The 27,032-nt window shown below is 46.4% G+C and overlaps 1 protein-coding gene across 2 annotated transcripts in view; it reads left to right on the forward strand.

Moving 5' to 3' along the window:
* Positions 1-15,137, forward strand: part of LOC109883844 (neuronal acetylcholine receptor subunit non-alpha-3) — a 29,161-nt gene extending 14,024 nt beyond the window's left edge. Inside the window, exons 3-10 of one of the 2 annotated variants that reach the window (XM_031816222.1) lie at positions 1-32; positions 3,373-3,482; positions 5,176-5,307; positions 10,016-10,119; positions 10,442-10,719; positions 11,215-11,405; positions 11,799-12,015; positions 12,322-15,137. The exon at positions 1-32 is cut by the window's left edge and continues 13 nt beyond it. In XM_031816222.1, the coding sequence (XP_031672082.1) occupies positions 1-32; positions 3,373-3,482; positions 5,176-5,307; positions 10,016-10,119; positions 10,442-10,719; positions 11,215-11,405; positions 11,799-12,015; positions 12,322-12,465 (1,208 nt within the window). In that variant the 3' untranslated portion in view covers positions 12,466-15,137. Of the gene's footprint in view, positions 33-771; positions 802-3,372; positions 3,483-5,175; positions 5,308-10,015; positions 10,120-10,441; positions 10,720-11,214; positions 11,406-11,798; positions 12,016-12,321 lie in introns of those variants that run through there. The other variant, XM_031816224.1, reaches the window with a different exon arrangement.
* Positions 15,138-27,032: the final 11,895 nt, after the last annotated feature.

Here is a 27,032-nt window from a genome sequence, read left to right on the forward strand (position 1 = left end):
AGCTGATGACTACTAATGTCTGGCTATGGCAGGTAAGGACCAATCAGCTGATGACTAATAATGTCTGGCTATGACAGGTAAGGAAGGACCAATCAGCTGATGACTACTAATGTCTGACTATGCCAGGTAAGGACCAATCAGCGGATGACTACTAATGTCTGGCTATGGCAGGTAAGGACCAATCAGCTGATGACTACTAATGTCCGGCTATGGCAGGTAAGGACCAATCAGCTGATGACTACTAATGTCTGGCTATGACAGGTAAGGACCAATCAGCTGATGACTACTAATGTCCGGCTATGGCAGGTAAGGACCAATCAGCAGATGACTACTAATGTCTGGCTATGGCATATAAGGACCAATCAGCTGATGACTACTAATGTCCGGCTATGGCAGGTAAGGACCAATCAGCAGATGACTACTAATGGCTGGCTATGACAGGTAAGGACCAATCAGCTGATGACTACTAATGTCTGGCTATGACAGGTAAGGACCAATCAGCTGATGACTACTAATGTCTGGCTATGACAGGTAAGGACCAATCAGCTGATGAGTACTAATGTCTGGCTTTGACAGGTAAGGACCAATCAGCTGATGACTACTAATATCTGGCTTTGACAGGTAAGGACCAATCAGCTGATGACTAATAATGTCTGGCTATGACAGGTAAGGACCAATCAGCTGATGACTACTAATGTCTGGCTATGACAGGTAAGGACCAATCATCTGATGACTAATAATGTCTGGCTTTGACAGGTAAGGACCAATCAGCTGATGACTACTAATGTCTGGCTATGGCAGGTAAGGACCAATCAGCTGATGACTAATAATGTCTGGCTATGACAGGTAAGGACCAATCAGCTGATGACTACTAATGTCTGGCTATGACAGGTAAGGACCAATCAGCTGATGACTAATAATGTCTGGCTATGACAGGTAAGGACCAATCAGCTGATGACTACTAATGTCTGGCTATGACAGGTAAGGACCAATCAGCTGATGACTAATAATGTCTGGCTATGACAGGTAAGGACCAATCAGCTGATGACTACTAATGTCTGGCTATGACAGGTAAGGACCAATCAGCTGATGACTACTAATGTCTGGCTATGACAGGTAAGGACCAATCAGCTGATGACTAATAATGTCTGGCTATGACAGGTAAGGACCAATCAGCTGATGACTACTAATGTCTGGCTATGACAGGTAAGGACCAATCAGCTGATGACTACTAATATCTGGCTTTGACAGGTAAGGACCAATCAGCTGATGACTAATAATGTCTGGCTATGACAGGTAAGGACCAATCAGCTGATGACTACTAATGTCTGGCTATGACAGGTAAGGACCAATCAGCTGATGACTACTAATGTCTGGCTATGACAGGTAAGGACCAATCAGCTGATGACTACTAATGTCCGGCTATGACAGGTAAGGACCAGTCAGCTGATGACTAATAATGTCTGGCTTTGACAGGTAAGGACCAATCAGCTGATGACTACTAATGTCCGGCTATGACAGGTAAGGACCAATCAGCTGATGACTAATAATGTCTGGCTTTGACAGGTAAGGACCAATCAGCTGATGACTACTAATGTCCGGCTATGACAGGTAAGGACCAATCAGCTGATGACTACTAATGTCTGGCTATGACAGGTAAGGACCAATCAGCTGATGACTACTAATGTCTGGCTATGACAGGTAAGGACCAATCAGCTGATGACTACTAATGTCTGGCTATGACAGGTAAGGACCAATCAGCTGATGACTACTAATGTCTGGCTATGACAGGTAAGGACCAATCAGCTGATGACTGCTAATGTCTGGCTATGACAGGTAAGGACCAATCAGCTGATGACTACTAATGTCTGGCTATGACAGGTAAGGACCAATCAGCTGATGACTACTAATGTCCGGCTATGACAGGTAAGGACCAGTCAGCTGATGACTAATAATGTCTGGCTTTGACAGGTAAGGACCAATCAGCTGATGACTACTAATGTCCGGCTATGACAGGTAAGGACCAATCAGCTGATGACTAATAATGTCTGGCTTTGACAGGTAAGGACCAATCAGCTGATGACTACTAATGTCCGGCTATGACAGGTAAGGACCAATCAGCTGATGACTACTAATGTCTGGCTATGACAGGTAAGGACCAATCAGCTGATGACTACTAATGTCTGGCTATGACAGGTAAGGACCAATCAGCTGATGACTACTAATGTCTGGCTATGACAGGTAAGGACCAATCAGCTGATGACTACTAATGTCTGGCTATGACAGGTAAGGACCAATCAGCTGATGACTGCTAATGTCTGGCTATGACAGGTAAGGACCAATCAGCTGATGACTACTAATGTCTGGCTATGACAGGTAAGGACCAACAGCAGCATCTCTACTGTAGTTTGAACACAAAAGGCCTCTGTTATTAATGTTGTAATATTAATGCTTCAACAATGTCTTCATAAAGCTTCACTTGTTTCTAGAAGACATCAATATGGTGCTGTATTTATGTAGCAGTGTTATACAGTTCATGCCTGTATTGGTATTATTGTAATGGTATGTTATAATGTCATGTTATAATGTTATGTTATAATGTCATGTTATAATGTCATGTTATAATGTCATGTTATAATGTCATGTTATAATGTCATGTCATATTGTCATGTCATAATGTCATGTTATAATGTCATGTTATAATGTCATGTCATATTGTCATGTTATAATGTCATGTTATAATGTCATGTTATAATGTCATGTTATAATGTCATGTTATAATGTCATGTTATAATGTCATGTCATATTGTCATGTTATAATGTCATGTCATATTGTCATGTTATAATGTCATGTTATAATGTCATGTTATAATGTCATGTTATAATGTCATGTCATATTGTCATGTTATAATGTCATGTCATATTGTCATGATATAATGTCATGTTATAATGTCATGTTATAATGTCATGTTATAATGTTATGTTATATTGTCATGTTATAATGTAATGTTATAATGTAATGTTATATTGTTAGGTTATAATGTTATGTTATATTGTCATGTTATAATGTAATGTTACATTATAATGTAATGTTATATTGTTAGGTTATAATGTTATGTTATTTTATAATGTTAAGTTATAATGTAGTGGTATATTGTTCTGTTATAATGTAGTGGTGTATTGTTCTGTTATAATGTAATGGTGTATTGTTCTGTTATAATGTAATGGTGTATTGTTCTGTTATAATGTAATGGTATATTGTTCTGTTATAATGTAATGGTGTATTGTTCTGTTATAATGTAATGGTGTATTGTTCTGTTATAATGTAATGGTGTATTGTTCTGTTATAATGTAATGTTATATGTTCTGTAGGAGTGGGTAGATGTGAAGCTCCAGTGGAACCCTGATGAGTATGGAGGAATCACCTCTATCAGAGTTCCCTCTGAAACAATATGGCTGCCAGACATCGTCCTCTATGAGAAGTGAGTCCACACTACTTCCTGCTTCCTATGGGCTCAGCTCTGTGTTTTCAGACTTTCTTTGATACTTTATTGTCCCTGAAAAATCAATGAATGCTTTCTTAGAACCTGCTTTACTTGTAAGACAACTCTTCACTCTAATTGATAACATAGTGTATAACATAGTACTTCTGAGGACTTTTCTTCCTCTTCACTTCATTTATGTTAGCAGGATTAGCATGGAGGTCTATTATAATAATTTATGTTAGCAGGATTAGCATGGAGGTCTATTATAATAATTTATGTTAGCAGGATTAGCATGGAGGTCTATTATAATCATTCATGTTAGCAGGATTAGCATGGAGGTCTATTATAATCATTTATGTTAGCAGGATTAGCATGGAGGTCTAACCACTAGGGTAGCCTAGTGGTTAGAGCGTTGGACTAGTAACCGGAAGGTTGCAAGTTCAAATCCCCGAGCTGACAAGGTACAAATCTGTCGTTCTGCCCCTGAACAGGCAGTTAACTCGCTGTTCCTAGGCCGTCATTGAAAATAAGAATTTGTTCTTAACTGACTTGCCTAGTTAAATAAAGGTAAATAATTTATGTTAGCAGGATTAGCATGGAGGTCTATTATAATCATTCATGTTAGCAGTGTTAGCATGGAGGTCTATTATAATCATTCATGTTAGCAGGATTAGCATGGAGGTCTATTATAATCATTCATGTTAGCAGTGTTAGCATGGAGGTCTATTATAATCATTCATGTTAGCAGGATTAGCATGGAGGTCTATTATAATCATTTATGTTAGCAGGATTAGCATGGAGGTCTATTATAATCATTCATGTTAGCAGGATTAGCATGGAGGTCTATTATAATCATTCATGTTAGCAGGGTTAGCATGGAGATCTATTATAATCATTCATGTTAGCAGGATTAGCATGGAGGTCTATTATAATCATTCATGTTAGCAGGATTAGCATGGAGGTCTATTATAATCATTCATGTTAGCAGGATTAGCATGGAGGTCTATTATAATCATTTATGTTAGCAGGATTAGCATGGAGATCTATTATAATAATTTCTGTTAGCAGGATTAGCATGGAGGTCTATTATAATCATTCATGTTAGCAGGATTAGCATGGAGGTCTATTATAATCATTTATGTTAGCAGGGTTAGCATGGAGGTCTATTATAATCAATCATGTTAGCAAGATTAGCATGGAGGTCTATTATAATAATTTATGTTAGCAGAGTTAGCATGGAGGTCTATTATAATAATTTATGTTAGCAGGGTTAGCATGGAGGTCTATTATAATAATTTATGTTAGCAGAGTTAGCATGGAGGTCTATTATAATAATTTATGTTAGCAGGGTTAGCATGGAGCTCTATTATAATAATTTATGTTAGCAGGATTAGCATGGAGGTCTATTATAATCATTCATGTTAGCAGGGTTAGCATGGAGGTCTATTATAATCTAGTATCGTTTTAGGACAACCAGCGCTACCACGCAGCATCCTGAAAGCTTCTGCTGGTCCTTTTCAATAGTCTCATCGTCTTTTGTTGTGATCTTTAAAATGTGTCTAACACAACTCACCAACTAACTTCCCCTCCTTCCCTCCCTTCGTCCCTCCCTCCCATACCTCCCATCCCTATCCTAACTCCTCCCTCCCTATCCCCCTTACTCACTCACTCACTCCCTCTCCCCCCTCAGTGCTGACGGGCGTTTCGAGGGCTCTCTGATGACCAAAGCCATCGTGAGGTCAGACGGGACAATCAGGTGGACCCCTCCGGCCAGCTACAAGTCTTCATGCACCATGGACGTCACCTTCTTTCCCTTCGACAGGTGGGACTGACCGCTGGACACACACACACACACGAACGCTCACACACACACAACATACACACATGAACACACACAAGCTCACACACACATAAACACTAACATGGAAGCACATACACACAGACACACACACACACACACACACTAATCAACCAAACAATCCATCAGTCCTACCTGTCGGACGGGAAGAAGGTGACATCCATGATTATCTCTGTTTTACTATATCACTTTATCCATGATTATCTCTGTTTTACCATATCACTTTATCACTATCATTTATAAGATTTGTTGTGTCACTTCTTCTCCTTTATCACTCGCTCTCCCCTTCCCTTTGGTTGGCTGGTTGATGGTTGATTGATTGGTTGATTGGTTGGTTGATTGGTTGATTGAGATGTGACTGGTGTATATTTTTTTGTTAAAAAAACAACATTTAAAAAAAGATATATAACTTCTTTGTTACTTTACAATATAAATACTTTAATATAAAGTCCATTTAACACCACAGACAGAATGTTTCCCCTCCCCACCACAGACAGAATGTTTCCCCCTCCCCAACACAGACAGAATGTTTCCCCTCCCCACCACAGACAGAATGTTTCCCCCTCCCCACCACAGACAGAATGCAGTCACCACAGACAGAATGTTTCCCCCTCCCCACCACAGACAGAATGTTTCCCCCTCCCCAACACAGACAGAATGCAGTCACCACAGACAGAATGTTCCCCCTCCCCAACACAGACAGAATGCAGTCACCACAGACAGAATGTTCCCCCTCCCCAACACAGACAGAATGCAGTCACCACAGACAGAATGTTCCCCCTCCCCAACACAGACAGAATGTTTCCCCCTCCCCACCACAGACAGAATGTTTCCCCCTCCCCAACACAGACAGAATGTTTCCCCCTCCCCAACACAGACAGAATGTTTCCCCCTCCCCACCACAGACAGAATGTTTCCCCCTCCCCACCACAGACAGAATGTTTCCCCCTCCCCAACACAGACAGAATGTTTCCCCCTCCCCAACACAGACAGAATGTTTCCCCCTCCCCAACACAGACAGAATGTTTCCCCCTCCCCAACACAGACAGAATGTTTCCCCCTCCCCAACACAGACAGAATGTTTCCCCCTCCCCAACACAGACAGAATGTTTCCCCCTCCCCAACACAGACAGAATGTTTCCCCCTCCCCAACACAGACAGAATGCAGTCACCACAGACAGAATGTTCCCCCTCCCCAACACAGACAGAATGTTCCCCCTCCCCAACACAGACAGAATGTTTCCCCCTCCCCAACACAGACAGAATGTTTCCCCCTCCCCACCACAGACAGAATGTTTCCCCCTCCCCACCACAGACAGAATGTTTCCCCCTCCCCAACACAGACTGAATGTTTTCCCCTCTCCAACACAGACTGAATGTTTCCCCCTCCCCACCACAGACAGAATGTTTCCCCCTCCCCACCACAGACAGAATGTTTCCCCCTCCCCAACACAGACAGAATGTTTCCCCCTCCCCACCACAGACAGAATGTTTCCCCCTCCCCACCACAGACAGAATGTTTCCCCCTCCCCAACACAGACAGAATGTTTCCCCCTCCCCACCACAGACAGAATGTTTCCCCCTCCCCACCACAGACAGAATGTTTCCCCCTCCCCAACACAGACTGAATGTTTTCCCCTCTCCAACACAGACAGAACTGCAGTCACCACAGACAGAATGTTTTCCCCTCCACACCACAGACAGAATGTTTTCCCCTCCCCAACACAGACTGAACTGCAGTCACCACAGACAGAATGTTTTCCCCTCCCCACCACAGACAGAATGTTTTCCCCTCCCCAATACAGACAGATCTGCAGTCACCACAGACAGAATGTTTTCCCCTCCCCAACACAACAGAACTGCAGTCACCACAGACAGAATGTTTCCCCCTCCCCAACACAGACAGAATGTTTTCCCCTCCCCACCACAGACAGAACTGCAGTCACCACAGACAGAATGTTTTCCCCTCCCCAACACAGACAGAATGTTTTCCCCTCCCTAATACAGACAGAACTGCAGTCACCACAGACAGAATGTTTTCCCCTCCCCAACACAGACAGAATGTTTTCCCCTCCCCAACACAGACAGAATGTTTTCCCCTCCCCAACACAGACAGACTTGCAGTCACCACAGACAGAATGTTTTCCCCTCCCCAACACAGACAGAATGTTTTCCCCTCCCCAACACAGACAGAATGTTTTCCCCTCCCCAACACAGACAGAATGTTTTCCCCTCCCCACCACAGACAGAATGTTTCCCCCTCCCCAACACAGACTGAATGTTTTCCCCTCTCCAACACAGACAGAACTGCAGTCACCACAGACAGAATGTTTTCCCCTCCACACCACAGACAGAATGTTTTCCCCTCCCCAACACAGACTGAACTGCAGTCACCACAGACAGAATGTTTTCCCCTCCCCAACACAGACAGAATGTTTTCCCCTCCCCAACACAGACAGAATGTTTTCCCCTCCCCAACACAGACAGAGTGTTTTCCCCTCTCCACCACAGACAGAATGTTTTCCCCTCCCCACCACAGACAGAATGTTTTCCCCTCCCCAACACAGACTGAACTGCAGTCACCACAGACAGAATGTTTTCCCCTCCCCAACACAGACAGAACTACAGTCACCACAGACAGAATGTTTTCCCCTCCCCAACACAGACTGAACTGCAGTCACCACAGACAGAATGTTTTCCCCTCCCCAATACAGACAGAACTGCAGTCACCACAGACAGAATGTTTTCCCCTCCCCAACACAGACAGAATGTTTTCCCCTCCCCAACACAGACAGAATGTTTTCCCCTCCCCAACACAGACTGAACTGCAGTCACCACAGACAGAATGTTTTCCCCTCCCCAACACAGACAGAACTACAGTCACCACAGACAGAATGTTTTCCCCTCCCCAACACAGACTGAACTGCAGTCACCACAGACAGAATGTTTTCCCCTCCCCAATACAGACAGAACTGCAGTCACCACAGACAGAATGTTTTCCCCTCCCCAACACAGACAGAATGTTTTCCCCTCCCCAACACAGACTGAACTGCAGTCACCACAGACAGAATGTTTTCCCCCTCCCCAATACAGACAGAACTGCAGTCACCACAGACAGAAGGTTTTCCCCTCCCCACCACAGACAGAATGTTTTCTCCTCCCCAACACAGACAGAATGTTATCCCCTCCCCAACACAGACAGAATGTTTTCCCCTCCCCACCACAGACAGAATGTTTTCCCCTCCCCAACACAGACAGAATGTTTTCCCCTCCCCACCACAGACAGAACTGCAGTCACCACAGACAGAATGTTTTCCCCTCCCCAACACAGACTGAACTGCAGTCACCACAGACAGAATGTTTTCCCCTCCCCAACACAGACAGAACTGCAGTCACCACAGACAGAATGTTTTCCCCTCCCCACCACAGACAGAATGTTTTCCCCTCCCCAATACAGACAGATCTGCAGTCACCACAGACAGAATGTTTTCCCCTCCCCAACACAAACAGAACTGCAGTCACCACAGACAGAATGTTTTCCCCTCCCCAACACAGACAGAATGTTTTCCCCTCCCTAATACAGACAGAACTGCAGTCACCACAGACAGAATGTTTTCCCCTCCCCAACACAGACAGAATGTTTTCCCCTCCCCAACACAGACAGAATGTTTTCCCCTCCCCAACACAGACAGACTTGCAGTCACCACAGACAGAATGTTTTCCCCTCCCCAACACAGACAGAATGTTTTCCCCTCCCCAACACAGACAGAATGTTTTCCCCTCCCCAACACAGACAGAATGTTTTCCCCTCCCCAACACAGACAGAACTGCAGTCACCACAGACAGAATGTTTTCCCCTCCCCAATACAGACAGAACTGCAGTCACCACAGACAGAATGTTTTCCCCTCCCCAACACAGACAGATCTGCAGTCACCACAGACAGAATGTTTTCCCCTCCCCAACACAGACAGAACTGCAGTCACCACAGACAGAATGTTTTCCCCTCCCCAATACAGACAGAACTGCAGTCACCACAGACAGAATGTTTCCCCCTCCCCAATACAGACAGAATGTTCTGTCTGTCTGAATGTTTTCCCCTCCCCACCACAGACAGAATGTTTTCCCCTCCCCAACACAGACAGAATGTTTTCCCCTCCCCACCACAGACAGAACTGCAGTCACCACAGACAGAATGTTTTCCCTTCCCCAACACAGACTGAACTGCAGTCACCACAGACAGAATGTTTTCCCCCTCCCCACCACAGACAGAATGTTTTCCCCTCCCCAATACAGACAGATCTGCAGTCACCACAGACAGAATGTTTTCGCCTCCCCAACACAGACAGAATGTTTTCCCCTCCCCAACACAGACAGAATGTTTTCCCCTCCCCAACACAGACAGAATGTTTTCCCCTCCCCAACACAGACAGAACTGCAGTCACCACAGACAGAATGTTTTCCCCTCCCCAATACAGACAGAACTGCAGTCACCACAGACAGAATGTTTTCCCCTCCCCAACACAGACAGATCTGCAGTCACCACAGACAGAATGTTTTCCCCTCCCCAACACAGACAGAACTGCAGTCACCACAGACAGAATGTTTTCCCCTCCCCAACACAGACAGAACTGCAGTCACCACAGACAGAATGTTTTCCCCTCCCCAACACAGACAGAACTGCTCCATGAAGTTTGGCTCGTGGACCTACGACGGCAACATGGTGGACCTGGTCCTTGTGGACCACTACGTCGACCGTAAGGACTTCTTCGACAACGGTGTGTAGGAATAAATACTCTTGAAGTAAAACGTCCTGCTACTCCAAAAGCTTCAGATACTTGTTCTAACTACAGTAATATCTCACGGGTAGACAGTGTATAGAGGGAAACGTAAGGCGGTTTCATTACCAGTTAATACATGTTGGTTAAAGACAAGAAACAGCAGGTAACTAACCCGGTTTGTCAGTCTCTTCCCACCACAGTTGATGAAGACGTTAATCAGTATGACAATGTCCTGTCTCTCTATGTCCAATGTGAATGTGGTCCCATTATCCAACAACATTGAAGATAACATGCAATCACTGATCCAATTCCCTTCCAGGTGAATGGGAGATCCTCAACGCCACCGGTGCCAAGGGCAGCCGACGGGACGGTATCTACTGGTACCCCTTCGTTACCTACTCCTTCATCCTCAAGAGGCTTCCTTTGTTCTACACACTCTTCCTCATCATCCCCTGTCTCGGTCTGTCCTTCCTGACCGTGTTGGTGTTCTACCTCCCGTCTGACGAAGGAGAGAAGCTGTCTCTGTCCACGTCGGTCCTGGTGTCTCTCACCGTGTTCCTCCTCGTCATAGAAGAGATTATACCGTCCTCCTCCAAGGTCAGTGGAGGTCGCTGGGGGACTGTCTGTCTGTGGAACGCTCTTGAGCCTTTTTAAACTAGTTTGCCAAGCCGAGCTATACTACAGGGTCGGCCATTGTTGTTGGTACCATACTGGAAATGACCATGTGCCAAGAGAAAGGCAGTCCAGTAGGGTTCAGCTTGGCCCTGTAGTACACCCTGCTGGTTCAGCTTGGCCCTGTAGTACACCCTGCTGGTTCAGCTTGGCCCTGTAGTACACCCTGCTGGTTCAGCTTGGCCCTGTAGTACACCCGGCTGGTTCAGCTTGGCCCTGTAGTACACCCTGCTGGTTCAGCTTGGCCCTGTAGTACACCCTGCCGGTTCAGCTTGGCCCTGTAGTACACCCTGCTGGTTTCAGCTTGGCCCTGTAGTACACCCTGCTGGTTCAGCTTGGCCCTGTAGTGGGAAGCAGGTATTGTTGTACTCTTTAGAGATGTGATATCATGAACATGTTATTTATCTATTCATCACCAAGGTGATCCCTCTGATTGGAGAGTACCTCCTCTTCATCATGATCTTCGTCACCTTCTCCATCATCGTCACAGTGTTTGTCATCAACGTCCACCACCGCTCCTCAGCCACCTACCACCCCATGGCCCCCTGGGTAAAAAACCTCTTCCTCCAGAGGCTACCCAGACTGCTTTGCATGAGGGGACACACTGACAGGTACACACACAAACACACCTACTCTTTTTTCCAGTTGATTACCAATAATTGATTGGGTTGATCTTTTATGATTCAATTCAATAACAAATTAATAAAATCATATTTTAGAAGATAAGATGAAAATATATTGAGGGAATATAACAACTGTAGTTCAACCCTGATGTGAATAAATAAAGAATAATAATGAGATATTGTTGATATATATTTTATGATTCTCTTTCATTTAATGGAAAGAAAGAAAGAAAGAGAGAAAGAAAGAAAGAAAGAGAGAAAGAAAGAAAGAAAGAAAGAGAGAAAGAGAGAAAGAAAGAGAGAGAGAAAGAGAAGTGACTGTATTCCTGAATAATCAACGTTGTGATTGTGGTGATTAGTTGTAACTGGTGTAATTGCTAGGTACCACTACCCAGACATTGAGCTGCGTAGCCCAGAGCTGAAGCCCCGCGGAGGTCCAGGGAGGAGGGGGGCGTCGGGCCACGGCCAAGCCCAGCAGAGAGGCCCTGTCGGGGGGAAGGAGGATGAGAACCATGCCTGGTTGGCCATGCTGGAGAAAGCCACCAACTCAGTACGGTACATCAGCCGTCACATCAAGAAGGAACACTTTATCAGAGAGGTAGGGGTGTGTCTGTGTGTAACTGTCTGTCTCTATATCTTTTAGTTTTCAGATGGGGAAAAAATGTCTTATTGTTGAGATCATTCTCTTTCTTTCCCTCCCTCCCTCCCTCCCTCCCTCCCTCCCTCCCTCCCTCCCTCCCTCCCTCCCTCCCTCCCTCCCTCCCTCCCTCCCTCCCTCCCTCCCTCCCTCCCTCCCTCCCTCCCTCCCTCGCTCTCTCTCACACTCTCTCTCACTCTCCCTCTATCTCCCCCCTCTCGCTCTCTCTCTCTCTCTCTCTCTCTCTCTCCCTCTCTCTCCCTCCAGGTGGTGCAGGACTGGAAGTTTGTGGCTCAGGTGTTGGACAGGATCTTATTGTGGGTGTTCCTCACTGTCTCCATACTGGGTACCATCCTCATCTTCACTCCTGCCATCACTTTGTACCTGACCACTCCCCCCTTCAACACATAGACCCTATCAGTAGACCCTAACCCCTATAGACATAATCAGTAGACCCTAACCCCTACACCCTACCACATACACCCTACAACACATAATCAGTAGACCCTAACCCCTACACCCTACCACCTACACCCTACAACACATAATCAGTAGACCCTAACCCCTATAGACATAATCAGTAGACCCTAACCCCTACACCCTACCACCTATACCCTACAACACATAATCAGTAGACCCTAACCCCTACACCCTACCACATACACCCTACAACACATAATCAGTAGACCCTAACCCCTACACCCTACCACCTACACCCTACAACACATAATCAGTAGACCCTAACCCCTACACCCTACCACCTACACCCTACAACACATAATCAGTAGACCCTAACCCCTACACCCTACCACCTACACCCTACAACACATAATCAGTAGACCCTAACCCCTACACCCTACCACATACACCCTACAACACATAATCAGTAGACCCTAACCCCTACACCAGGGCTGTTCTATGTCGGTCCTGGTCCTGGTCCTGGTCCTGGTCCTGGTCCTGGTGGGCCCAAACACTTCTGGTTTTCATCCTCTCCTTCTAATAAGAGACTAGTCCAGTCCTGAGACACCAGGTGAGTGCAACTGACTGGAATTGAACAGCCCTGCTCTACACCCTAAGCCCTACACCCTAAGCCCTACACCCTAAGCCCTACACCCTGCCTACTTCAGGGGTATTCAAATCTTACCCAACGAGGTCCAGAGTACTGCTTGTTTTCAGATTTTTGTGTTTCCCAATCCTGGTCCTATGGACCCAGAAGGGTGCACATTGTGGATTTTCCCCAGCACCAGGTTTGCAGTGTGTTGGTTCCAGTAGTGTAAAGTACTTATTAAGTCAAAATACTGGTTGGTGCTGGGACCAGGACCAGGATCAGTAAACCCTGCCCTAACCCCTACATCCTAACCCCTACATCCTAACCCCTACACCCTACATCCTAACCCCTACATCCTAACCCCTACATCCTACCATCCTCATCTCTTCAGATGTACCTTAATGCCAGACATTGAAGATCCTGACCAAGTCCCCGACCACTGCTCTCAACACCTGCTAAGTACCTCACAGCCCCCCATCCCCAAGACCTCCAAACCATATGTAACGGAGTTGGAATCACTACCTTTTCTACGGCGTGACGCTACGATGCGGGGGGTCAAGAGGGGGGTCATGTGTATTTACGAGGCAGAGGATCCCTGGTTGGTTGGTTGGAGCCCAGGGACATGGGAGGAAGCTATACTTCCAAGCTTTACCCCAACTCTAGGCCCAGTCACCAACCCCTAACCCCTAACTCTCTCTCTCTTTCTCTTTCTCCCTCTCCCTCTCCCTCTCTCTCTCTCTCTCTCTCTCTGTCTTTCTCTCTCTCTCTCTCTCTCTCTCTCTCTCTCTCTCTCCCTCTCTCCCTCTCTCTCTCTCCCTCTCTCCCTCTCTCCCTCTCTCCCTCTCTCTCTCTCTCTCTCTCTAGCCCCAGTCACCAACCCCTAACCCCTGACCCTAGAGGTCGCCCTCCAAATTTTCCTTTGGAAGAATCTAAGTCTATCGCAACCTCTTCACCCTTGAAGCCCTAACCCCTATACCTGCAAGTGGAATTCAACTTCATTGTCCTAAAATACACCCCGTAATGTAATTATGACTACTGTGACTACTATTATGACTACTGTTTGTGCTCACGTTCCACTCCTTGTTATGTCATGTTTGGCACTTGACACCGAGTACACGGAGTGGAATGTTAGCACAAAACAGATCTGGGTTTCAGGCTACATTACTAAAAGGACTTCATCTCCAAACTGTACAACACATAGTCACTTGTTTACGTAACTATATACAACATAGCCTGATTGCCAGTCTGTTTGTGCCATCACTCTAAATCCTCCTCACTCATCGTCATGCCAATTGGCTAGCCTGGTCCTAGATCTGTTTGTGCCATGATTCCAACTCAAGGAGTAACACAAACAGATCTGGGACCAGGCTACAAATGGAATTGCAGTGACAGTAGTGGAGTTGTCAAGAGCACAAACAGATCTGGGACCAGCCTAACTATAAAGTGCACCTGTTGTTCAAACCCTTGGATTCAAGCCAAACACTTTGGTTTACAAGTCAAAACTCCAAGCACTGTGATGTACATGTACATGGGACTATAAGCAATAACCAAGCCACTGATATCTTACACCAAATCTCTGTTATTATTTCAATATATTTATGTCGGTTCACGTTAGAAATGTACAAAGTCTCCTGCCTGCTGAATGTTCTTTCCTGTTATCAGTCAGCACATACCAACGACACATTCAGGATTCACACACACGCACACACACACACACACACACACACACACACACACACACACACACACACACACACACACACAATCACACACAATCACACACACACACACACACACACACTCACACACACACACACACACACACACACACACACACACACACACACACACACACACACACACACACACACACACACACACACACAAACACACAAACACACACACCTTCTCTAGCTCTCTTTTCTTTCACATGTTGCAACTTGTTGTGTGATATTGTATTGGAAATAAACCTGGTCAATGTAAGGGTCTCATGTGTTTAACTAAATCATATTAAACAAAACAATGGCTGATCAACTGTTTGATTGTAATGTTCCTTCCTCACCACAAATGGCCACAGTTTGCACTCTTTCATATTTTGACCAGCAGAGAGCAGCAAAGACAAAGGTAAGGAGTCTGTCCATTTATCGCTTAGTAAAGTTGGGACGGACGGTGTCACATTACTATGGTGTCTTTCTATGGTGTCTATTTCTATGATGTCTATTTTTATGATGGCTATTTCTATGATGGCTATTTCTATGGTGGCTATTTCTATGATGTATATTTCTATGATGGCTATTTCTATGGTGGCTATTTCTATGATGTCTATTTCTATGATGTCTATTTCTATGATGTCTATTTCTATGATGTATATTTCTATGATGTATATTTCTATGGTGGCTATTTCTATGATGTCTATTTCTATGATGTCTATTTCTATAGTGTCTTATCTGTATTCCTATTTCCATGAGTCATTGATCACCTTTCGGTCATAATAATCACACTGAGTAAAAGTAAAACATTCCCCCAAACTATCTTCAGCATATTGAATGATTGCGGCAGGGTAGCCTAGTGGTTAGAGCGTTGGACTAGTAACCGGAAGGTTGCAAGTTCAAATTCCCGAGCTGACAAGGTACAAATCTGTTGTTCTGTCATTGCAAATAAGAATTTGTTCTTAACTGACTTGCCTAGTTAAATAAAGGTAAAATGAACAAAAATGTGGGACTAAATGATGATTCGAAGTGTTTTATGTTAATATGAAGGAAGGAGGGATGGATTCCATCTTGTCTCTCTGTCTCCTGTATCTGAGTAGTCTGACATCAGCCTACTGTTTAATATTCCATGCTGGAGATCTGAGTCAGGGAGACAGGTGTGTGTGTGTGTCGTTATTTTTCAGCAGCACCTCTAGATATTCCTAGCTGTCAACCCCTCTTCCATAATTACGCGGCAGACGCCTCAGTCTTTCCGACAAAACTCATTGATATTTCACAAACAACCTCTCTGCAACACTGTTCTACATAACCAGGCCTGGAGAAGGAATGTACATATGACAGTTAGTCTGTTGTTTCAGGCTGGGATGTAGTTTGTTGGCTGCCACCCACAGTAACAATCCACCTGTGGTAAAGAATCATGATCTGATACAGGAAGATATGGAAGACAGAGTGTCTCGGTCTGCCTGCCTGACTGTCTGTCTGATTGACTATCTGCCTCTCTGTCTGCCTCTCTGTCTGCCAGACTGTCTGTCTGATTGACTATCTGCCTCTCTGTCTGCCTGACTGTCTGCCTGCCTGTCTGCCTGTCTGTCTGCCTGTCTGCCTGACTGCCTGTTTGTCTGTCTGTCTGCCTGTCTGTCTGTCTGTCTGTCTGTCTGTCTGTCTGTCTGTCTGTCTGTCTGTCTGTCTGTCTGTCTGTCTGTCTGTTTGTCACTCTGTTTGTCTGTCTGCCTGTCACTCTGTTTGTCTGTCTGCCTGTCTGTCTGTCCGTCACTCTGTTTGTCTGTCTGCCTGTAGCACACACACGCCTATAGACATGTTTCTGTCTGTGTTTCAGAGAGAGAGAGAGGTGTTCTGAGTGAGCAGGTGTGGATGGGATAGACATGTTTCTGACTGTCTGTGTTTCAGAGAGAGAGAGGGGTTCTGAGTGAGCAGGTGTGGATGGGATAGACATGTTTCTGACTGTCTGTGTTTCAGAGAGAGAGAGGGGTTCTGAGTGAGCAAGTGTGGATGGGATAGACATGTTTCTGACTGTCTGTGTTTCAGAGAGAGAGAGGGGTTCTGAGTGAGCAGGTGTGGATGGGATAGACATGTTTCTGACTGTCTGTGTTTCAGAGAGAGAGAGGGGTTCTGAGAGAGCAGGTGTGGGTGGGATAGACATGTTTCTGTCTGTGTTTCAGAGAGAGAGAGGGGTTCTGAGAGAGCAGGTGTGGGTGGGATAGACATGTTTCTGTCTGTGTTTCAGAGAGAGAGAGGGGTTCTGAGAGAGCAGGTGTGGGTGGGATAGACATGTTTCTGTCTGTGTTTCAGAGAGAGAGAGGGGTTCTGAGAGAGCAGGTGTGGGTGGGATAGACATGTTTCTGTCTGTGTTTCAGAGAGAGAGAGGGGTTCTGAGAGAGCAGGTGTGGGTGGGATAGACATGTTTCTGTCTGTGTTTCAGAGAGAGAGAGGGGTTCTGAGAGTGCAGGTGTGGATGGGATAGACATGTTTCTGACTGTGTTTCAGAGAGAGAGAGGGGTTCTGAGAGTGCAGGTGTGGGTGGGATAGACATGTTTCTGTCTGTGTTTCAGAGAGAGAGAGGGGTTCTGAGAGTGCAGGTGTGGATGGGATAGACATGTTTCTGACTGTGTTTCAGAGAGAGAGAGGGGTTCTGAGAGTGCAGGTGTGGGTGGCAGCAGAGAAGTGATACTATTAGATGGTCCAGAAATGCTGTATTCAGGGTGAACAAGGTCAGTCTCATTTCAGTGTCACTGTCTGCAGTCTGCATGGCTGCTGTGGTGCCCTCCTCTCCAAGAGGTCTTCTCTCAGGGTGAATGGCTGCTGTGGTGCCCTCCTCTCCAAGAGGTCTTCTCTCAGGGTGAATGGCTGGTGTGGTGACCTCCTCTCAAAGAGGTCTTCTCTCAGGGTGAATGGCTGCTGTGGTGACCTCCTCTCCAAGAGGTCTTCTCTCAGGGTGAATGGCTGCTGTGGTGACCTCCTCTCCAAGAGGTCTTCTCTCAGGGTGAATGGCTGCTGTGGTGACCTCCTCTCCAAGAGGTCTTCTCTCAGGGTGAATGGCTGCTGTGGTGACCTCCTCTCCAAGAGGTCTTCTCTCAGGGTGAATGGCTGCTGTGGTGACCTCCTCTCCAAGAGGTCTTCTCTCAGGGTGAATGGCTGCTGTGGTGACCTCCTCTCCAAGAGGTCTTCTCTCCAGGGCTTGAAAAATAAATTTCTTTCCTCCATTCCTCTATTTTGCCTTTTGTGGGTCGTGTGATGCCTTTCCAGGTCCTGAAAAAGTCACTTATTTATTTTGTCATTTATACTTTATTCACATAACATTGATCCTATCCAGATAACATTTTATTTTGAAGGGAGGCCTGCGCTGTCCAGATATTGTAGGGAATTCCCTTATTTTCCCTGATAAAACTCTTGTTTTAAGAGATCTTGAAATCTAAATGAAAAGACATGTCATTAACCATCCAGGCCACTTCTTAGAAGATGTCCTTCTACACCAACATCCAGACAATCCACGTCAAGAAGAAGGTAGGCTGTACTGCGATAATGTACCGATCTGCTGACCTAACGGGGACAAAGTTCAAGAGGACGCGGCCGGTATACAAGTCCTAATAATGAGCCAACTCATCACGTAGTGTAAGTCCTCTCCAACGCCCCTCAAATCTCTCCTTTAATCCTTCAGTTCAGTCCCAAATGCAACCTTATTCGCTATAGTGCCTGGTCAAATTAAGTGCATTTCATAGGGATTAGGGTACAATATGGGATGTAGCCTCCGTCGGCCCAGCCGAGGGGGCGCTGATGTGATGCTAGGTGATGGCGAGCCGCTTGTACATGCAGGGTGAGACCAGACAGAACTGAAGCAGTGCACTTTTTACAGGCAGAGGAGGATGAATGCAACGCTGATGATGAGAGACATTTGTGCAATACTTGTGGATGTAGACTGAGACAACAGAAAGAAAGGGAAGAGAGAGAGAGAGTAAGACAGGGGGAAGAGAGGGGGAGAGAGGGAGAGAGGGGGAGAGAGGGTGACAGGGGTAGAGAGGGAGACAGGGGGAGAGAGGGAGAGAGGGGGAGAGAGGGAGATGGGGAGACAGGGGGAAGAGAGGGGGAGAGAGGGAGAGAGCGGGAGAGAGGGAGACAGGGGGAGAGAGGGAGACAGGGGGAGAGAGGGAGAGAGGGGGAGAGAGGGAGACGGGGAGAGAGGGAGAGAGGGGGAGAGAGGGAGAGAGAGAGAGAGAGGGGGAGAGAGGGAGACAGGGAGAGAGAGGGGGAGACAGGGAGACAGGGGGAAGAGAGGGGGAGAGAGGGAGAGAGCGGGAGAGAGGGAGACAGGGGGAGAGAGGGAGACAGGGGGAGAGAGGGAGAGAGGGGGAGAGAGGGAGACGGGGAGAGAGGGAGACAGGGGGAGAGAGAGGGAGAGAGGGGGAGAGAGGGAGACAGGGAGAGAGAGGGGGAGACAGGGGGAGAGAGGGGGAGACAGGGGGAGAGAGGGGGAGAGAGGGAGACAGGGGGAAGAGAGGGGGAGAGAAGGAGAGAGGGAGAGAGGGGGAGAGAGAGGGGAAGAGAGGGAGAGAGGGGGGGGTAGAAAGGTAGATAGAAGGAATGGAGAGATGGTGAATATGGAATTGAGGGGAAGATTTGGGGAGAAACCCAGTGGGCAAAAACTGGTTGAATCAACGTTGTTTCCATGTCTTTATTCCTGTACACAAGAAAGCAAAGGTAACTGAACTAAATGACTCTCGCTAGTTAAGGATCATATCACCTCTACCTTACCTGACATCCTAGACCCCCTTCAATTCGCTTACCGCCCCAATAGATCCACAGAAGATGCAATCACAATCGCACTGCACACTGCCCTATCCCATCTGGACAAGAGGAATACCTACGTCAGAATGCTGTTGATGGACTATAGCTCAGCCTTCAACACATATTACCCTCCAAGCTCATCTGAACCCCGCCCTGTGCAACTGGGTCCTGGACATTCTGACGGGCCGCCCCAAGGTGGTAAAGGTAGGAAACAACACCTCCACTTCGCTAAACCTCAACACTGGGGCCCCACAAGGGTGCGTGCTCAGCCCCCTCCTGTACTCCCTGTTCACCCATGACTGCATGGCCATGCACGCCTCCAACTCAAATCATCAAGTTTGCAGACGAAGCAACAGTAGTAGGTGTGATTATCAACAACAACGAGACAGGGAGGAGGAGAGGGCCCTGGCGGAGTGGTGTCAGGAAAATAACCTCAATGTCAACAACACGAGGGAGCTGATCGTGGACTTCAGGAAATAGCAGAGGGATCATGCCCCTATCCATGTCAATGGGGCCGCAGTGGAGAAGGTGGAAAGCTTAAAGTTCCTCGGCGTACACATCGCTGACAATCTGAAATGGTCCACCCATACCAACATCAGGAGGCAGAAGAAATCTGACCCTCACAAACGTTTACAGATGCACAATTGAGAGCATCCTGTCAGGCTGTATCACCGCCTGGTACGACAACTGCACCACCCGCCACCGCAGGGCTCTCCAGAGGGTGGTGCGGTCTTCCCAATGCATCACCAGGGGGACACTACCTGCCCTCCAGGACACCTACAGCACCTGATGTCACAGGAAGGCCAAAAAGATCATCAAAGACATCAACAACATGAGCCACGGTGTGTTCACTGTGCTATCATCCAGAAGGAGAGGTCAGTACAGGTGCATCAAAGCTGGGAACGAGAGACTGAAAAACAGCCTCTTTATCAAGGCCATCAGCCTGTTAAATAACCATCACCACCCGGTTACTCAACCCTGCACCTTAGAGGCTGCTGCCCTATATACATAGACATGGAATTACTGGTCACTTTAATAATGGAACACTAGTCACTTTAATAATGTTTACATACTGCTTTACTCATATGTATATACTGTATTATATTCTACTTTATAAACTGGGTGGTTAGAACCCTGAATGCTGATTGGCTGACAGCCGTGGTATATCAGACAGTATACCACGGGTATGACAAAACATTTGTTTTTCCTTCTATAATTACTTTGGTAACCAGTTTATAATAGCAATAAGGCACCTTGGGGGTTTGTGGTATATGACCAATATACCACGGCTAAGCACTGTATCCAGGCATTCTGCTTTGCATCAAGGCTAAGAACAGCCCTTAGCCGTGGTATATTGGCCATATACCACACCCCCTCGGGCCTTATTGCTTAAGTATTTTAGTTAATGCCACACCAACGTTGCTCGTCCTAATATTTATATATTTTTGAATTCCATTCTTTTAGTTTTCGATTTGTGTATGTTGTGAAATGTTAGATACTACTGCACTATTGGAGCTAGGAACACAGGCATTTCACTACACCCACAATAACATCTAAATATGTTATAAAGATGTGATAAATATGTGTACTTGACCAATAAAATAACACTTGATTTGATTTCACCTAAAAAATTAAATGTGATGTTGAATCAACATGGAAAACTGATTGGATTTGCAAAAATTCTTCAAAGTTTGGTATTTTTTTTCACCCAAAGTAGAGCCTAAACACAATGACATGGGGACTTTGGGGTTGTTGTATTGTCTGTATATCGTTGTATTTTATATTTGTGTGACTGTCCTTGTCAGTGTATTAGTGTTTTTGTTACTTGTCATGTTTAGTGTTTTTATGTGGACCCCAGGAAGTCTACTGTACCTGCTGCTTCTGCTGAAGATAAAGCAATCTGTCCGTTGATGACACAGTTGATCACGTGACACCGGTTGACGCGTGCAACGTTTGAGCAGCAGAACGCGACCGATTTACCAAGAGGGCACACTGGCATGCACTGGCACAGCTGGTTGTGTCATCCAGTATCAGCTGGAGAACGGTGCTTGTAGGCTTTCCTGTCCACCGTGATCGGAAACGAGGTGAATTGCCTGACCTGTGGAGCAAATGTTCATCCCCGCGTCCGGAGGTCCTTACTGATAAATAGAGAGTGAAAGGGATAGAATGAGAAAAGGCAACGACAGAGAGAATAATTTGTGCTTCTGCGTTTGAGTTTAGTGAAGTTGTGACAGTTTACAAACGCTAAATGGATTTCCACTTTCATTGCACTCTCTAACAACGAGAGAGAGTGAGAGTGAGAGTGAGAGAGAGAGAGAGAGTGAGAGTGAGCGAGAGAGAGAGAGCGCGCGTCAAAGGTACATCCAGCGTCTGTAAGAAGAGCCGCAGCGTCCTCCTCGAGCCGAAGTTTGATCTCTGCGCGCAGACGACGGATTCTAATTCCACAAGTACGATGCGTCATCGGAAGTGTTTTGGATATGTATGTGCCGCTGTTTACCTGTGGACGGCGTTCTGCTTTAAAGGTAAGTAGGCGCATGTATATATTTAGCATATTTTACGCAGAAAGAAACAACTGTCAGTGCATAGAAGTGTTTCGAGAGATTAAAATTAAACACCCATCGTTATCGTGATGTTTACATCAATAACTGGTAATGCCATTTGCCTATGCCATTTTTGCACTATAAAATAAATACAGAAACCAAATGAATAGGATACTTGTAGATTATTTAATTGTATGGTAATACTTTTAAGGGAAAGAAAATAATGGAAGGTAATGAAAAAAAAGTGAGAAAACCAATGGCATTGATATGATCCAGAGATGTATCCCGAATTGCGAAACGTGTAGAAGTGAGTTACACAGATGTTATGATAATGAAGGCTATCCATCTCACGATCCTTCCTCGTTGGTGTGTGTGTGTGTGTGTGTGTGTGTGTGTGTGTGTGTGTGTGTGTGTGTGTGTGTGTGTGTATGTGTGTGTCTCCGGCACCATGACCTCCTTAATACTCCGGTAACATCTGTTGTGTATGTCTGAAGGAGCTGGGGCGGGGAGGCACAGGCACGCGCTAAAACCAATATCCCGAGAGGGAGCAATATCCTTTATCTCAGCCAGAGCACGATCATCTGGGAATACTGGACTGAGGAATCCACGCCAATAGGTCCGGGATCGAGAGAGGACGATGAATCATTCCATATTATGTTTAGACCATCGGGCTACATTTCGTTTTCCATGTAAGCCTTTTAATTGATCCATTTGGGTTCATTCGATTTATTTGGATTTATTTTACACTCCCTTCCCTACCTAGGCTGGGTCAGTCCCAAAATGCGCCCTATTTCCTCTGGTCTAAAGTAGTGCACTACATAGGGAATAGGGCTCTGGTCTAAAGTAGTGCACTATATAGGGAATAAGGCTCTGGTCTAAAGTAGTGAACTATATAGGGAATGGGGCTCTGGTCTAAAGTAGTGCACTATATAGGGACTAGGGCTCTGGTCTAAAGTAGTGAACTATATAGGGAATAGGGCTCTGGTCTAAAGTAGTGAACTATATAGGGAATAGGGCTCTGGTCTAAAGTAGTGAACTATATAGGGAATAGGGCTCTGGTCTAAGGTAATGCACTATATAGGGAATAGGGCTCTGGTCTAAAGTAGTGCACTATATAGGGAATAGGGCTCTGGTCTAAAGTAGTGAACTATATAGGGAATAGGGCTCTGGTCTAAGGTAATGCACTATATAGGGAATAGGGCTCTGGTCTAAAGTAGTGCACTATATAGGGAATATGGTACCATTTGGGACATATTAGGCACCTGAAAATGTTCTACCCCCAAAACATAATACTGATGAACAGTTAATCAAATGACCACCAGGACTATTTGCATTGACTGTTTTTTTTTGGCACTGACTCTCCTTACACTGACTATATGCACACTCACTAGACTCTACCCACACACTCACTAGACTCTACCCACACACTCACTAGACTCTACCCACACACTCACTAGACTCTACCCACACACTCACTAGACTCTACCCACACACTCACTAGACTCTACCCACACACTCACTAGACTCTACCCACACACTCACTAGACTCTACCCACACACTCACTAGACTCTACCCACACACTCACTAGACTCTACCCACACACTCACTAGACTCTACCCACACACTCACTAGACTCTACCCACACACTCACTAGACTCTACCCACACACTCACTAGACTCTACCCACACACTCACTAGACTCTACCCACACACTCACTAGACTCTACCCACACACTCACTAGACTCTACCCACACACTCACTAGACTCTACCCACACACTCACTAGACTCTACCCACACACTCACTAGACTCTACCCACACACTCACTAGACTCTACCCACACACTCACTAGACTCTACCCACACACTCACTAGACTCTACCCACACACTCACTAGACTCTACCCACACACTCACTAGACTCTACCCACACACTCACTAGACTCTACCCACACACTCACTAGACTCTACCCACACACTCACTAGACTCTACCCACACTCTCACTAGACTCTACCCACACTCTCACTAGACTCTACCCACACACTCACTAGACTCTACCCACACACTCACTAGACTCTACCCACACACTCACTAGACTCTACCCACACACTCACTAGACTCTACCCACACACTCACTAGACTCTACCCACACACTCACTAGACTCTACCCACACACTCACTAGACTCTACCCACACACTCACTAGACTCTACCCACACACTCACTAGACTCTACCCACACACTCACTAGACTCTACCCACACACTCACTAGACTCTACCCACACACTCACTAGACTCTACCAACACACTCACTAGACTCTACCCACACACTCACTAGACTCTACCCACACACTCACTAGACTCTACCCACACACTCACTAGACTCTACCCACACACTCACTAGACTCTACCCACACACTCACTAGACTCTACCCACACACTCACTAGACTCTACCCGCACACTCACTAGACTCTACCCGCACACTCACTAGACTCTACCCACACTCTCACTAGACTCTACCCACACTCTCACTAGATTCTACCCACACACACTAGACTCTACCCACACACTCACTAGACTCTACCCACACACTCACTAGACTCTACCAACACACTCACTAGACTCTAACAACACACTCACTAGACTCTACCCACAAACTCACTAGACTCTACCAACACACTCACACATACACACACACTACATACGCTCACACACACAAAACACACACATACATATTGACTCCACATACACACACACACACACACACACACACACACACACACACACACACACACACACACACACACACACACACACACACACACACACACACACACACACACACACACACACACACATACACACACATACACACACACTACATATTGCCTCCACACACACACACACTTTCACCCTCTCCATACTCTGCTGTTACTCTGTTTATTATCTGTCCTGATTGCCTGGTCCCTTTCACCCTTACCTACATGTCCATATTTGAACACACGTGCGGAACACATCAAGTGTAGTCTTTACTGTGAAATGCTTACTGACCAGCCCTTTGCCTACACACACACTGACACACACAGCCGAAGACACCACCACGTCTGGCAACAGCGGTCTATTGTCAATCATCAATACGGCTGTAGAGCCAGTGGACTCTGAGAGTTGAGGATTCCCTCCATGAACCTGTGATAGCCAGTGGACTCTGAGAGTTGAGGATTCCCTCCATGAACCTGTGATAGCCAGTGGACTCTGAGAGTTGAGGATTCCCTCCATGAAACTGTGATAGCCAGTGGACTCTGAGAGTTGAGGATTCCCTCCATGAACCTGTGATAGCCAGTGGACTCTGAGAGTTGAGGATTCCCTCCATGAACCTGTGATAGCCAGTGGACTCTGAGAGTTGAGGATTCCCTCCATGAACCTGTGATAGCCAGTGGACTCTGAGAGTTGAGGATTCCCTCCATGAACCTGTGATAGCCAGTGGACTGAGAGTTGAGGATTCCCTTCATGAACCTGTGATAGCCAGTGGACTCTGAGAGTTGAGGATTCCCTCCATGAACCTGTGATAGCCAGTGGACTCTGAGAGTTGAGGATTCCCTCCATGAAACTGTGATAGCCAGTGGACTCTGAGAGTTGAGGATTCCCTCCATGAACCTGTGATAGCCAGTGGACTCTGAGAGTTGAGGATTCCCTCCATGAACCTGTGATAGCCAGTGGACTCTGAGAGTTGAGGATTCCCTCCATGAACCTGTGATAGCCAGTGGACTCTGAGAGTTGAGGATTCCCTCCATGAACCTGTGATAGCCAGTGGACTCTGAGAGTTGAGGATTCCCTCCATGAACCTGTGATAGCCAGTGGACTCTGAGAGTTGAGGATTCCCTCCATGAACCTGTGATAGCCAGTGGACTCTGAGAGTTGAGGATTCCCTTCATGAACCTGTGATAGCCAGTGGACTCTGAGAGTTGAGGATTCCCTCCATGAACCTGTGATAGCCAGTGGACTCTGAGAGTTGAGGATTCCCTCCATGAACCTGTGATAGCCAGTGGACTCTGAGAGTTGAGGATTCCCTCCATGAAACTGTGATAGCCAGTGGACTCTGAGAGTTGAGGATTCCCTCCATGAACCTGTGATAGCCAGTGGACTCTGAGAGTTGAGGATTCCCTCCATGAACCTGTGATAGCCAGTGGACTCTGAGAGTTGAGGATTCCCTCCATGAACCTGTGATAGCCAGTGGACTCTGAGAGTTGAGGATTCCCTCCATGAACCTGTGATAGCCAGTGGACTCTGAGAGTTGAGGATTCCCTCCATGAACCTGTGATAGCCAGTGGACTCTGAGAGTTGAGGATTCCCTCCATGAACCTGTGATAGCCAGTGGACTCTGAGAGTTGAGGATTCCCTCCATGAACCTGTGATAGCCAGTGGACTGAGAGTTGAGGATTCCCTTCATGAACCTGTGATAGCCAGTGGACTCTGAGAGTTGAGGATTCCCTCCATGAACCTGTGATAGCCAGTGGACTCTGAGAGTTGAGGATTCCCTCCATGAAACTGTGATAGCCAGAGGACTCTGAGAGTTGAGGATTCCCTCCATGAACCTGTGATAGCCAGTGGACTCTGAGAGTTGAGGATTCCCTCCATGAACCTGTGATAGCCAGTGGACTCTGAGAGTTGAGGATTCCCTCCATGAACCTGTGATAGCCAGTGGACTCTGAGAGTTGAGGATTCCCTCCATGAACCTGTGATAGCCAATGGACTCTGAGAGTTGAGGATTCCCTCCATGAACCTGTGATAGGCAGTGGACTGTAACAGTTGAGGCTTTGAGGGATTGTGTCTTGCTGGTTCAGTATGTACCTCACCTTAGCCTTTTGAACCAACCTCCATCCA

Source organism: Oncorhynchus kisutch, unplaced genomic scaffold (assembly GCF_002021735.2).
Source record: "Oncorhynchus kisutch isolate 150728-3 unplaced genomic scaffold, Okis_V2 scaffold765, whole genome shotgun sequence".
NCBI classification, from domain to species: domain Eukaryota; kingdom Metazoa; phylum Chordata; class Actinopteri; order Salmoniformes; family Salmonidae; genus Oncorhynchus; species Oncorhynchus kisutch.